The 13,571-nt window shown below is 37.4% G+C and overlaps 1 protein-coding gene across 1 annotated transcript in view; it reads right to left on the reverse strand.

Annotated features, from left to right (window-relative positions):
- The window catches only part of Cntnap5 (contactin associated protein family member 5), a 951,234-nt gene that overhangs the window by 258,400 nt on the left and 679,263 nt on the right, over nucleotides 1-13,571 (reverse strand). Inside the window, exon 13 of the mRNA XM_051147230.1 lies at nucleotides 13,020-13,220. Within this exon, the coding sequence (XP_051003187.1) occupies nucleotides 13,020-13,220 (201 nt within the window). The remainder of the gene's footprint in view (nucleotides 1-13,019; nucleotides 13,221-13,571) is intronic.

The raw sequence follows: 13,571 nt of genomic DNA on the forward strand, positions 1-13,571 counted from the left end.
TACAAGACAATATCTTGCTGAAGGAAAATGGCAGGAGGGGACCATCGGCTCAGGCCCCCATAAACAATGCCAACCAAATTGCTTTGGCCAGTCTAAAAGTGACAAACCTGCAGAAAAATGGGAAATGACTGTTAGTGATCTAATGCATGCTCCTGAAGACAGTGCAGCCTTGGATCTGGCTTCAAATATGTCTTTTACCCTATCTCCCCAGGTTGAATGTTACAAATTAAATACTGATGTTTTCTGACCTTTGCGTTCAGGCATAGTAGAAACGGTTCTGGGAAGAAGTGGACTGACTTTTCACAGTTTTATTGTGCATCCCAGTATTATAGATGGAGATTCTAAGGAGAAAATAAAATCATGGCATGTGTAAAAAAGGAAATAAAAATCGATGTCAGGGATAGAATTGCTCAACTCTTACTATTTCCTTATATTAAGGACAAAGCCGCTCCAGTGAAAAGGACTGGTACATTCAAAACCACAGAGACACGTGTGTTCTGGCAAACAGTAATTAATGATCAGAAACCTAAGTTAATTATACAATTAAACGGTGTTAAAATAGAAGGCTTGGTCGACAGTGGAGCCAATGTCTCCATCATTTGCCAGAAGTCTTGAAACCAAAATTGGCCACTTAAGAAGGTTTATACAAAAATTGTAGAATTGGTAAGTTATCTCACATAAAACAAAGTGTACAGTGGCTTAAGTGTGTGGGACCAGATGGACAGATAGGAAGGCTAAAACCCTATGTGGCTGACATTCCCATAAATCTATGGAGAACAGATATCTTACAACAATGGGGTACTCAGATTAATATTCCTACAAGTACCGAGATAAACAAGGTTGAAACTAGGGGTAAATTGGTACTTGCTTCTGGAAAAAAGATTAATGTAAGTGATCAGGGGTGACCACAAGTTATGACCATTGTCCAACCTCAAAACTCTTCAGGTTTAGAGTGTCAAAATTTATAAAAAGGGCCACTGCTGAGATACCAACTACCCTGCCCCTAAAATGGATTTCAAACAGACCTGTATGGCAGGAGCAGTGGCCCCTAACAAAAATAAATGTTACTGGCACTTCACTGTTTAGTGAAAGAACAGCTGGAGACTCAACACATCAAAGAATCTTCCAGTCCCTGGAATTCCCCTGTGTGTGTGTGGTAAGAAAGAAATCAAAGTGGATAGAAGATGATAATGGATTTGAGGGCCATAAACAAAGTGATTTAACCCATGGGTTCACATCAACCTGGAATTCCTTTGCCTTCCTTGTTACCTTGTTCTTGACATATAATTACAATTGATTTAAAAGATTGTTTTTTCACCTCACCTCTACATGAAAAGGACAGGGAAAGGGTTGCTTTCTCAGTACCTACTCTGAAAAGTAATTCTCCTGTGAAGAAATATCATTGGAAGGTGCTTCCACAAAAAATGTTAAATATCCCAACTTTATGCCAGTATTTTGTGCAACTACCTTTAAAAATAATTCATAGGTAGTTTCGTCAATCATATACCATTACATGGATGATATTCTGCTAGCTGATTCTGATCCTAGTGTTTTAAAAAAAATGTTTCAGGAGGCACAAAGAATTTTGCCATGCTGGGGATTACAGATTGCTGGGAAAAAAATTACAAAGAGGAGATTCAATTACCTATTTAGGCTATAAAATAAATGAACAAAAAATTTGACTACAAAAGGTACAAATCCATAGAGATCAATTACAAACTCTTAATGACTTTCAAAGATTATTGGGAGATATTAACAGGTTAAGGCCTACAATCTGCTTAGCTACCTATGATTTAAGTAACTTGTTTCAAATATTACAAGGGAATTCTGATTTAAACAGTCCTATGTGTGTAACAGCTGAAGCAAAAAAGGAGTTAATTCTGGTGGAGCAAAAACTTCAAAAGGCATATATGGATAAAATTGATCCTGAACTTGGTTGCATTCTGGTTATTTTGCCTTCGAAACATTCTCCTACTGGGCTTCTTATACAAAGGAAAGACAAAATCATAGAATGGATATTCCTCGCAAATAAACAAAACAAAAAACTTAAAACATACATTAAAAAATTTCTAAATTGATTACAAAAGAAAGAATAAGGGTGCGCCAACTGTCAGGGATGGATCCGTCAAAAATTGCAGTGCCTCTTACTGATTCTGAGATTATGTAATTATGGGTAATTAATAAAGATTGGCAAAAAACTTGCAGTAACTATTTAGGAGACATTAACAATAGATACCCAAAAAACAAATGCATACAGTTTATAAAAAGAATTAATTAGATCCTTCCAAACATTGTAAAGAGGTCACCAATCTCAGGGACACCCACCTTTTTCACTGATACAAATAAATCAGGTAAGACTGGTTATAAATCTGAGAAAATAACTAAGGTGATAAAAAGTCCATTTACATCAGTCCAAAAATCAAAATTATATATAATCTTTATGGTATTGTTAGATTTTCCTAAATCTCTTAATATAATTACTCTCAATATGCTTAAAGAGTTGCTTTACATATAAAAACTGCTACATTGACTCCTAATAACACAGAATCCACTACATTATTTATAGAACTGCAAGGGGTCATCACAAACAGAACTTATCCTTTGTATATTACTCATATTAGATCCCATACAGGTTTACTAGGTCCATTGACACATAAAAATAAAAAGATCAACAAATTATTGATAGGTAATATATTTAAAGCATCAAAATTTCATGAAAAACATCATGTCAATGGTAAGGGGTTTAAAAAAAGATTCTCTATCACTGGACAACAGGCCAAAAAAAAATTAGTAAGTGTCCTACATGTTCCTTATATAGTCAAATACCATTACCTGCTGGAAGTAACCCTAGAGGTAACAAAAGAAATGAAATTTGACAGATGGATGTGTTTCATTTTACAGAATTTTAAAAAATAAGGTATGTGCATCATACCATTAATACATATTCAGGTTTTCAATGGACAACTGCCTTAAGTTCTGAAAGGGCTAACTGTGTGATTACCCATTTGCTGAAAATAATGACATTTATGAAATACCTGCACAAATTAAGACTGACAATGCTCTTGCGTATGTGTCACTTAAGAGGAAAAACTTCTTTACGTATTATAATATAAAACATGTTACTGGTATACCACACAATCTCACAGAACAAGCATTTGTGAAAAGAGCTAATCGTATCTTTTAAAAAATGCTTATTAAACAAAAGGGAAGGGTAAAGACACCCAGAGACTGATTAAATACTGCTTTGTTGACTCTAAATGTTCTTAATGTGAATGATAAAGGGATGTCAGCTGCTTAGAGACACTGGATGATTAAAAAAAACTAAAAAGTTGAGACAACCAATATTCTACAAAGACTTGTCAAGTATAAAATGGAAACCTACAATAGTTTTGAGATGGGGTCATGGGTATACATATGTTTCCACAGGGAGTAAAAAAAATATGGCTACGAACCAAACTTATAAAGATTAGACATGACCATATAACAAGTAAATCTTAAAAGCTACCTGGTTCTTACAACTTGACATTGTTTCATACAGCTTAAAAAACTAATGCCCTCTTCTGGCCTGGTGGTGTACATGCAGGTAGAGTCCTGTATATTTACAAAAAAACAGGACAAAGCCAAAGACTAAACAGACAGCATGGGTGATTTAACCCCAAAAACATGCCTCTGGCAACCTGAACAAGGTGCCTCAACTGATGTTTCCTTAAAAAATTATATATGTACTAACGTACCTGCACTAATGATTTCAAAAGTTTGCTTACTTTCCAAACAAAAAACAAGACAATGATAAAGATCGAACTTCTGCCTCTGACACTACTGCTTCTTCCAAAAATTACATACACATTAACAATAAATCAGCTAGCCAAAAAGATTGATCCCAAAAGGACTGGACAAAAACAGAAAGCTTTTCCAGTGCTTGGCCAATATATTATTTTTCTAGGGTTCCCAAAAAAGATTTTTCTCCTAAACAACATAAAGTAATTTTGAAAACATGATGCCCCCATTCCCAGTAGGTGAGATGGGTGTTTTTGGTGGGTTACCAATGCTCATTTTTGCCTAAAGGGGTTAGTTACAATTAATAAAAGTTTCATTTGGGGATTTCTTTCTTCCAACTTTCTTTCTCTCTTACTTTCTATCCCATCTAATAATAAGGAAAAGGGGGGAAAGAAGGGAGGATATAGGTTTGTAGAATAAAAGGTAGATTATTGATTCTACTAGCTTCAAAAATCCTACATTGGTATTGTAGATTGATGAAAATTTAAGACTTTTGATTGATGGAAATTTAAGACTTCAACTTATGCTTCACATTGATAAGAAGTTAAATTTTATATTGCCATTCAATTTTGCCTTAAGTATTGTATGTTATATGTTGACAAAATATTATATATTGTATGTTAGAAACTTAAGTTCATTTTGTTCAATGTTTATTTAATATATTATTCATGTACCACTAATGTGTTATGAAAAACTATTAATAATCTGTTCAGAAAGATCAGGGATAAAAGTTGGTATTTAGTTACGTAGAAATCCTACTAGATACTAACTTACTTTGTCATAGAACAGGTTTGTTTAACTTCTTGTATATGTCTTCAAAAGAATAGATTGATAACTCTAAGAGTAGATAGAGTTGGTCTTCAAACTTTTCAGATATCCACAGAATATGGAATTTAGCGATGAGGACTTTCCTGAAAGAGAGAGACATCCGCTCCTGGCCGCATCCCCATATACATCATTGAAGACGGGGGCATCAAGAGACAAAGGTGACAGAATGGTCACTGGACTGAGAAACTGCTCTTATCTCTATTGCTGATGACAGGCTGACTGTCTGCAATGATCAACAGTGATGCTGGAAAGGTGACTGTCCAGCTTTGAAGAGATTAGATGGATGAGACCGTCGGATTTCCTGATTCAAAAAGCAGTTTGTTGGATGTTTTGGGCCAACAAGGCTGAAGACTGCTTGCCCTAATGAAGGAGATAGTCTGGTGACTGTCCAAGCGATCTGCTCTCTCTGTCCTATCAACACTTGGAAGTTGCCTGCCAGCACTTCCTTTATTAGATAGATTTTCCTTTTTAGGTCTCTGATGGGATTGAAGACTAGATAGCCACAGTGTTACTAGAAGCTTTAGTTTAAGAATTAAAAACACATTTATAGATTGATAATTGCAATTTCTCATGAAGGAAAAGGATTCTCTTTGGTAGGATAGTGAAATACTTTCTCTTAGGTTAACAAGTTTAAAAGGACTTTCTTATGTACTTGACACCTGATGCTTCTGTATATATGTACATTTGTATATATAGTTCTTAATTTTTTTTTTTAAAGAGAAGGGGCATGTGTGGGAAAAACTGTAAGCTTTGTCACAGGTAAAAGCAGCCTTGGTGGGCTTTAACCCTTGGGCACCCCTTGGATACCTTGTGATAGACTGAGTGGAGCCATCCTGGGCCTGAAATTCAGGAAGCAGACCTGGGGACTCCACCTGGACTATTGCTTTTCTAATCGACCCTCAATGGAAGAAGGAGACTGCCCTTCGCACTTGAGACAGGCAGGCAGGGAGGAGAGAACAACAGGTGGAGACGGGGCTGGAGCGCACATGGATCAGCGAATAGGCTGGACCAGCACACAAGCCAAAGATACCTAAGGACCCGTCCCGTGGAACGGATACTGGAAGGTTCACTCTTTTTTTCCTTTAACCTTTTTTTCCTCTTGTGTAAGCTAGTTGGGTTGTATAATAAAGTTTAATTGTTAAAAAACAGAGCCTACAGTCCTGAGTTCCTCTCATTAAGTTTAACTTTAAATGTTCTAGCACTCACCACTCACTGCCACCTGTACAAAGCTTGAACCCATGCATTTAAACATGGGTCTTTGGGGACACTCAGTGTCAAAATCTTAGCACACATTCCAGCTTAACCTGTCCCTTGTGTCATGAACCATGCATAGCTTTATGTCGGAGGGAATTCCAAATGATGCTTTCACACTAAAATGCTAAATAATGTTGTATGTGTGAAATAAGCAGGCTGTTGGGAGAATCTAATGGATCATATTTGGCTTTCTGGAATATAAGGGAGAGATCTTGGGGCTGAATAAGATGTTCAATGGCCATTTCTTCCAAAGAAATTTAGGAGGCTAGCCTATAGGATCATCTTTCCAAGGCCCCATCTATCTTGGATTCCTTCCAAAGGAATTTTTTTGGGGATGCTATGAGTTGAATATGAGACGTTGTACATATGTCACATATCTCAACACTTTGCTCCCCTTCTGGGGTGCTAATAGAGGTTGTAGGACATTGAGGAGGTAGAACCTTCTGGAAGGAGTGTATTTCTGGGAATTGGGTGTGAAGGAAGATATAGTCTGCTCCTGTTTCTGTCTTAAGCCTTTTTTGCTTCTTACCTGATGCTTCCACCTTCCCACCTGTAAGCGCTGTCTCATAAATTAACCTACTTCCTTTCTTCCCTGCTATGATAGACTATATCTACTGCAGGAAGGACCAAAATAAGCCCTTTCTCTCTTAAGGGCTTTCTGCTAGATAATTTCAGCACAGTGAGAAGAAAAGTAACTTATGTAGGAAGGTAGCTGACCAGGTTACTGATCCACTGAGGAGGCCATAGCTTCAGTGTTGACTATTCCATCCTTTGTATGTAAACATTGCCTGAACTGAGTGCTATTTCATTTCATATACTCATCATTTACTGCCTTCATGACCCCTGTTCAGAGGTAGAATTCCTGCAGGGTGCTGAGGTATGTGAAATGGCTCAACCTGAGCCAAGACATTGTAAAATGGCTACTTCCTCCCTCAGGGAAATGGGCTGGTAGAGCATTGCAGGCTGGTTACTTCAATACTATGAAAAGCTGTCCTTTAGAAATGCCTTAGCTTTGCATAAATCTGTGGGAAGAAGTAGCTCACAGAGTGAAAAAATGAAAGGATGCATGGGAGTTATAGGCCATATTTCCTGTGGGCCACAGCACCATAAAGTTTCCAGGACACAACTTCACTTACAGAGACAGATGGCATGTCACCTGGATAGGCAGCTATGGGTAGATTTGGAGGGAAATAGCAGAGGAATAGTTAGTAAACAAGAAAGTCATGGTTCAGTTACCAATTGAGTGAAAGAAATACAGTGGTAAACCATGCGTGGCCTCCTCTTGCCTGCCTTCCCTCTGTTCTAACTGTTGTTTGATATAGATAACCAAGGAAGTCTCAGAACTTGGAGAGAGAACTAAGGAATGGCTGTGGGGATCTGTAGTCTGTCCCCTAGATGCTGTATAGTATAACACTTGGATATTTCCCAGGAATTTGCACAATTTAAGACATACTGGCAATTATGTGGCCCTGGCTACTCTTCTCTATCCACTTTTATTTTTCTATAAAAAAAAATCATACAAATGCATTCTCATTGTAAATATCATTTTCTTCCATCTCTGGAATTTTTCATCATACAAAAGAAACAGAGATGTGCTTTTATTTAGTAGAGCAAGGTACAAGAGGAGTTCAGACTCTCCTCTGTTTTCTAGCACTAATCAAGCTACGTGGGGATAATAAATTTTTCTGTGCAGGTTTGAGTCTTTGTTCAGAGAAAATGCTTAGCTGGCATTCAGACACAGACACAAACACATAAAACATTTGCCAACAGTAGCCATTTTGGTGTTTCTTTCCTTTTCTCTCATCTTATCTTTTTTCTTGGTTATCTGTTGTGTATACTATACAGGCAATTGTATGGGAAGAAGACTGCTTCCACACCATTTTCTTACCATCTTAAATCCAACTGAAAATGCTATTTCCATTTTAATACTTTTCTGGTGCTCTGATTGCCACATTCTGACTACCAGTTAATGGCAACCTATAAGCTACAGTATTCTCACTCTCTCTCTCTCTCTCTCTCTCTCTCTCTCTCTCTCTCTCTCTCTCTCTCTCTCTCCCTCTTCCCCCTCCCACAACCCCTTCCCCTCTTTCTCTTCAGTTACTGTGAAAGTAACTGATTATATACTTGGGATAAAGTTCTTGAGGTACCATTGCCAGAAAAGAAAGCACGCATGTTTTTAACCATTTTTGCCACCTTCACTGCTGCTATGTTTAAAGGTGAAGCCAATTTGCACCACCCAAAATACATTGGAAGCGGGTGCAAAATTCCAAATATTTCATATTACCTTCAGCTTCTCATTTCAGTGTTTAAAATCTTATGAGTGTATAATGTCACCAAAGAAAATTGTGAATACCTTTTTTTGGTAGTAGTAATTAGGCATGCACCTATGAAAGAGAGACAGGGCAGAGAGAAGGAGAGAAAGGGAGATAACATATGTCCACACAGGAGTCCTACAGAATTTGAGTGAAGGCCAGAGAATTTGTGTGACTTGCAAGAATTTATTCTTTCCTTCCACCATGTCCTGAAAACTGAAATCATGTGCCTGTCAAGATGTCTCAGTAGGATTATTTGCTCCACCCTTTGGTGCTGTGACAGTAAAGACTAAATAGCTATGTCACAGGTCTAGGAATCCTTTCTTAATCTACATTGTATTTAGAAAATGAAAGAAGCTTACCTTTGGTCCTAACTTTCAGGAAGCAGAGGAAGACGGGTCACTGTGAGTGCAAGGTCAGCCTGGTCTACAAAATGAGTCTAGAACAGCCAGGGCTACATAGAGAAACCTTGTATTGAAAACTAAAAACAAAAACAAACAAACAAACAAACAAACAAACAAACAAAAAACAAAAAACAAAGAAAAGAAAGAGAAAGAAGGAAAGTTACCCCTACAGACTACTGATCAAGAGTGGAAGCATGCGCATGCACACATACATTCCCTCACTCCATACACACATACACACACACACTGTAGTTACATTATAATAGGAAATGATACTCCTATTAGACACCATCAGCTTACACGTAATAGCCCGATTCCAAAAATATTTTCCTGTTTTGGGTTTGTTGTCCAGGAAGGATCTATAGACAAACAAATGTTACAGACTATTGTCAATCTTATTGGTTATCCTCCAAAAACTGTTGCTAAGACCATATAGGTAAAGACCAGTGTCATCAGTATAATCATCTGTGAGCCCCTCCTTGCAAGATATAATAATCACAGCTGATATGGCAAGACAGACTCACTGGTGCTATAGTGGCAAGAACATCGTGCAAATAATCAAGCACATTCTTATAGATTTAAGTCTCACTCTATAAGATAAAATCCATATGTAAGACCATTGTTGCATCAAGAACCTGAGACTAGCCAGATCATAGGCCCTACTATTATTCTATTAAATGGACAAGGTATTAAACTGACTCCTAATAATATATTGCTATGTACACAAATTAATGTATCTTTCAACCCACATCAGAAAAGATTTCATTTTCAGTAGATAGTGATTAACACAGAGACCCATGACTATCCAAGGTACATGTAATAATAGTCTGAGTAATGCTTAGCTTTAAATGAGATATTTTTACTGTGGTCTCACCTTCCAAACCTCAGAGATTATTATTGTAGAAGAGGTGTAAAGACTATAAAAATTAAAGATGGTGAGGGAATAAAAGGAAAGAGTGTCCTTAGGATACAACAGGGCAGCTAAGCTTAGGGACTAAGAGGTTATCATAGCATGCACAAGACCTGGGTAAGCTTAATTGATAAAAAAAAGGTGTCAACTTGGAGAGGGTAGGTAGACATGAAGTTCCACTCTTAGCTAGGAGAGGATTGAAACTGATGGCTTCTAGAGAAAGAGAGCCAATTTTCTTAAAGGGGGTAGCAAGCACCTGAAAGTCACCCATGTTCTAGTGGAAGGCTACATCTCCATGAATATATGGGTAGCACAAGTTGGACTAATGCACACTAATAAGAAACAAAAGTAAAAGAACACAAAGTTAGATGGGACCTAGGATGAGCATCTGGGAGGAATTGAGGGAGAGTGGACAGATATGAGGAAACTCAGTGTATGAATTTCTCAAAGGAGTAATAATAAAATGAAATTATTTTTAAGCTTATTTCATATAATATAATCAATATTGTTCCTTGTCTACTGAGCTGGAAGTTTTGAGAAGAATCCCTGACTACTGAATGCCTGAAAAATACAGGCACAGTCCAAGGATTGCAGACTGTGTTTGTCTTTGTCTCTTCTTCGTAGCCTTATAAATTTAAGATCTTTGTGTAAATTTAACAGGCAGTAAAACTGAACTGTAGAAACTAAGCAAACTTGTAGAAATGAGGTAGGGATGGAATCGAGACCTCACTCCCAATGTAAACCCCACAAATCTATTCTCTTCCTATGTAAACCTAAACCCAAAGAAAATAAGACAATTGAGTTAGGAAGACAATGCATTCACAAAAAGGAATGACAGGGACTAGAGTCATAAAAGGCTCAGAATCTAAAAGTGCTGCTCTGCAAGATGACCAGAGTGCTGTTCCCAAGCATCTGGGTACGGTAGGTCACAATAACATATGATTTCAGTGGTGGGGTTGTCCAATACATCTGACCTCCAAGGGCATTGTTGTAGTTATTATTGTTGTTGGTGGTGGTGGTCGTTATGGTGGTGTGTGTGTGCACACACGCATGTGTGTTTCTGTGTGTGTGTGTGTGTATGCATGGACACACATATACTCACACATGCACATATAAATAAATAAAATGAATGATATAACCTAAGTGACATGACAGTGTAAATCCTTTGAAACCCCCGAGTCAGAATGGAATACTTGTATTTTTTTTTTTTATATAGGAACTCAAACACTGGAAAATGACAAGGTAATGAAAAGAAAGGGGGGGGGGTAATCCCTAGAGCCAGACATCCTTGAAAGGCTTAGGGTGTCAAATATTTTCAGCTTAATCATCACGAGACAGAGAAATACTCCAGGAAACACTGACATTGAACATTGTAGGAGTGCAGTTTGTAGGGAATAAGATGTGAGGAGAAGAACATAGATAGGGATCCCTGATTTCATCAGACTGAGAAGCACAGCACAGCTGAATACAACAGGAGTCCCAGAATTGATTTCACAGTAATGATTCTGAGTCATCAAAAAAGAAAAAGTCCCATTTTCTGTTCTGATTTCTGTGTTTAATAAGGCAAGGAGGCATGTAATCCATTGGACAAAGACTTCCATTTAAAGTAGTTAAAATTTCTTGGAAAGTATTTTTGGTGTTTAAAGAGATAAGTGGCAGTTATCTGGAAAATTGTAGGTTAGTCAAACAGTGCAGTGTACTGAGTTAGGCATCTCCCATGCATGCTTTCCTGACATTTCTGTCTCTTGTTCCACAGCCACTCTAAACACAAAAATGTCCTAGGATACTAAAATTTGTGACAGAATGTGATACTTTTTCTTGGATACTTGATATTCTTGTACCCTTTAGTATAAATTAATATTGACAGAAATGAATGACTCCATATGGGCTTAGTGGCTCATATAATCTTAGCCCTTGGGAGCAAGAGATATGCAGATCCCTATGAGTACAAGGCTAGCATGTTCTATACACAGGGTTCAAGGATGACATAGATTACTATGTGTCAAACCTGTCTTGGCATTTCATGAAATGGAAAATGGAAAAATGTAGCTGAATGTTACTATTCCCCTCTCCACTTCCTTGTCCTTTAGGATATGAGCAGGCAATTGTTTTATTCTCCCATTCCTCAGACCATCCTGTTTTTGCTACCATGCTTTCCCTGTCATGATGTGATTCAAACCATGAAACAAAGGAAATCCTTCTCTTAGATGCTTCATCAGGTGCAACATCACAAGAACAAGAAGGGTAAAAATACACACATAATAACAAGTCATGTATTCACTATGAAAAGACAGCATCAATGGAACATGAACGAGTTAGCAATGTGTTTATTTTTTTCTAGAAGTGAAACTTTTGGGTTAGGTATTAGCTCCATTGGTAGAGTGTTTTCCAACCATGCACAAAAGCCATGAGTTTGATGGCCAGTACCACAAGAGAAAACAAAACAATAGTGGCACACACATGTACTCCTGGCACGCCAGAGGTGGAGGAAAATTAGTTAGAAATTCAGGGTTATTCTCAGCTGCATAGTGAGTTCAAAGCAATTGTATGCTACATGAGAACTTCCATTTTAATAACAGAATAATTCGTTAAAAATGAAAATTTACTTTTATAATCATATCTATTGAAGCATTTCTTCTTCAGGCAACATAAATTCTGTGAACATAGCGTTGCCTATGCTTATTTTCTTTAGACCTGTGCCTGGTGCTTCCTCCTTATATATGCTTTGTTCTAGACATAATGTATCACTCTTAAATTTATGTACTGTCATTTTTTTGTAATTTCTGATGTGATGTCATCTTCTATCTCTCAAACAAACAGAAAATAGTTTCCAACTACCATACTTTCCATGTCTAGGTCAAATGCTCTTTCTTTAAATGCTATTTCTCTTTTAAAAACCTCTTCATTTCCACAACTGTTGATGATAAGTATTGTTAGGTCATCTTTCTGAAGAAACAGAGACAAGTATGGACTCAACAGACAGTCCCTGATTATCAAAGCCAAGACTCATAGCTTTATTTGGGTCATACCGCTCCTTAAAACAGAGTGACCAAGTGCAGTATAGCCCATTTCTTGTCAAAACCTCTTTTTTTAAAGGCTTAATTATAGTTTGTTGTTGTTGCTGTTGTTTCTGTTGTAATAAAACATCATTAACAAGAGAAACTTGAGAAGGAAGTTTACAGTTCTCAAGTGACACTCCATAAGTGAGAGAAGTCAGAGCAGGAACCTGGAAGGAGGAACTGAAGCAGAGGTCATGGAAGAAAATTGCTTATTGGCTTGTTCCTCCAGGTTTTCTCAGGTTTATTTTCATGTTTTTTTTTTTTTTTCTTATGCACCTGAGGACTACCTACTCACAGGTAACACCACCTGTAATAATCTGGCTCTTCCACATCAATAATTAAGAAAATTATCCTCAGAGACATTTTTTAAATTAAAATTTCCATATCTCCAATGACTCTAGCATATGTCAAGAAAAAATATAGCCAGGATATTTGCATGTACCTCAACGTATCATGAGGATGGGTAAGGCCTTACCTGGTGTGTTAAGCAAGCGTGATCTTTTGCAGTGGTATGCCACCTCCTGTTCACAATGCTCTGAGCCATCAATCAGAGCCTCTAGCTGCTCCATACTGCCACCATAGTCTAAGGTCATGACATAGGGCTTCTCAGAATCGGAACCCTTTACCCGAGTCAGCTCTGTATTGTTGTGTTGAACTGTCATCCAAATCTTGTCCTCTGCACAGACAACAATGCAAAGTGGGGGAAATTAGAAGTAAAGCCCAAAGATGAGTACATAAATACTGAGGCACTCAAAGTACAATAAAATCTCCACCTGAATGCTCTATATAGACAATAGAACCAAAGCATCCTATTCCTTATAGAAGGTATAAGAATTTTATTTCTTATAGGGTTCTACATCAAGTTAATATAGAGGCAAATAATCTCAGGGGCTATGCTTATGAATCCTTGTTCCAAAAGTTGCATACTATCATTTAAAGGCCATTAATAATTTAAAGTTAACAAACACAGTTTTCCTCCTTATCCATAGTGAGACTGTTCAAAAACCTTCTAAGCACCTGCTGGTAC

Source organism: Acomys russatus, chromosome 6 (genome assembly GCF_903995435.1).
Source record: "Acomys russatus chromosome 6, mAcoRus1.1, whole genome shotgun sequence".
Taxonomy (NCBI): Eukaryota; Metazoa; Chordata; class Mammalia; order Rodentia; family Muridae; genus Acomys; species Acomys russatus.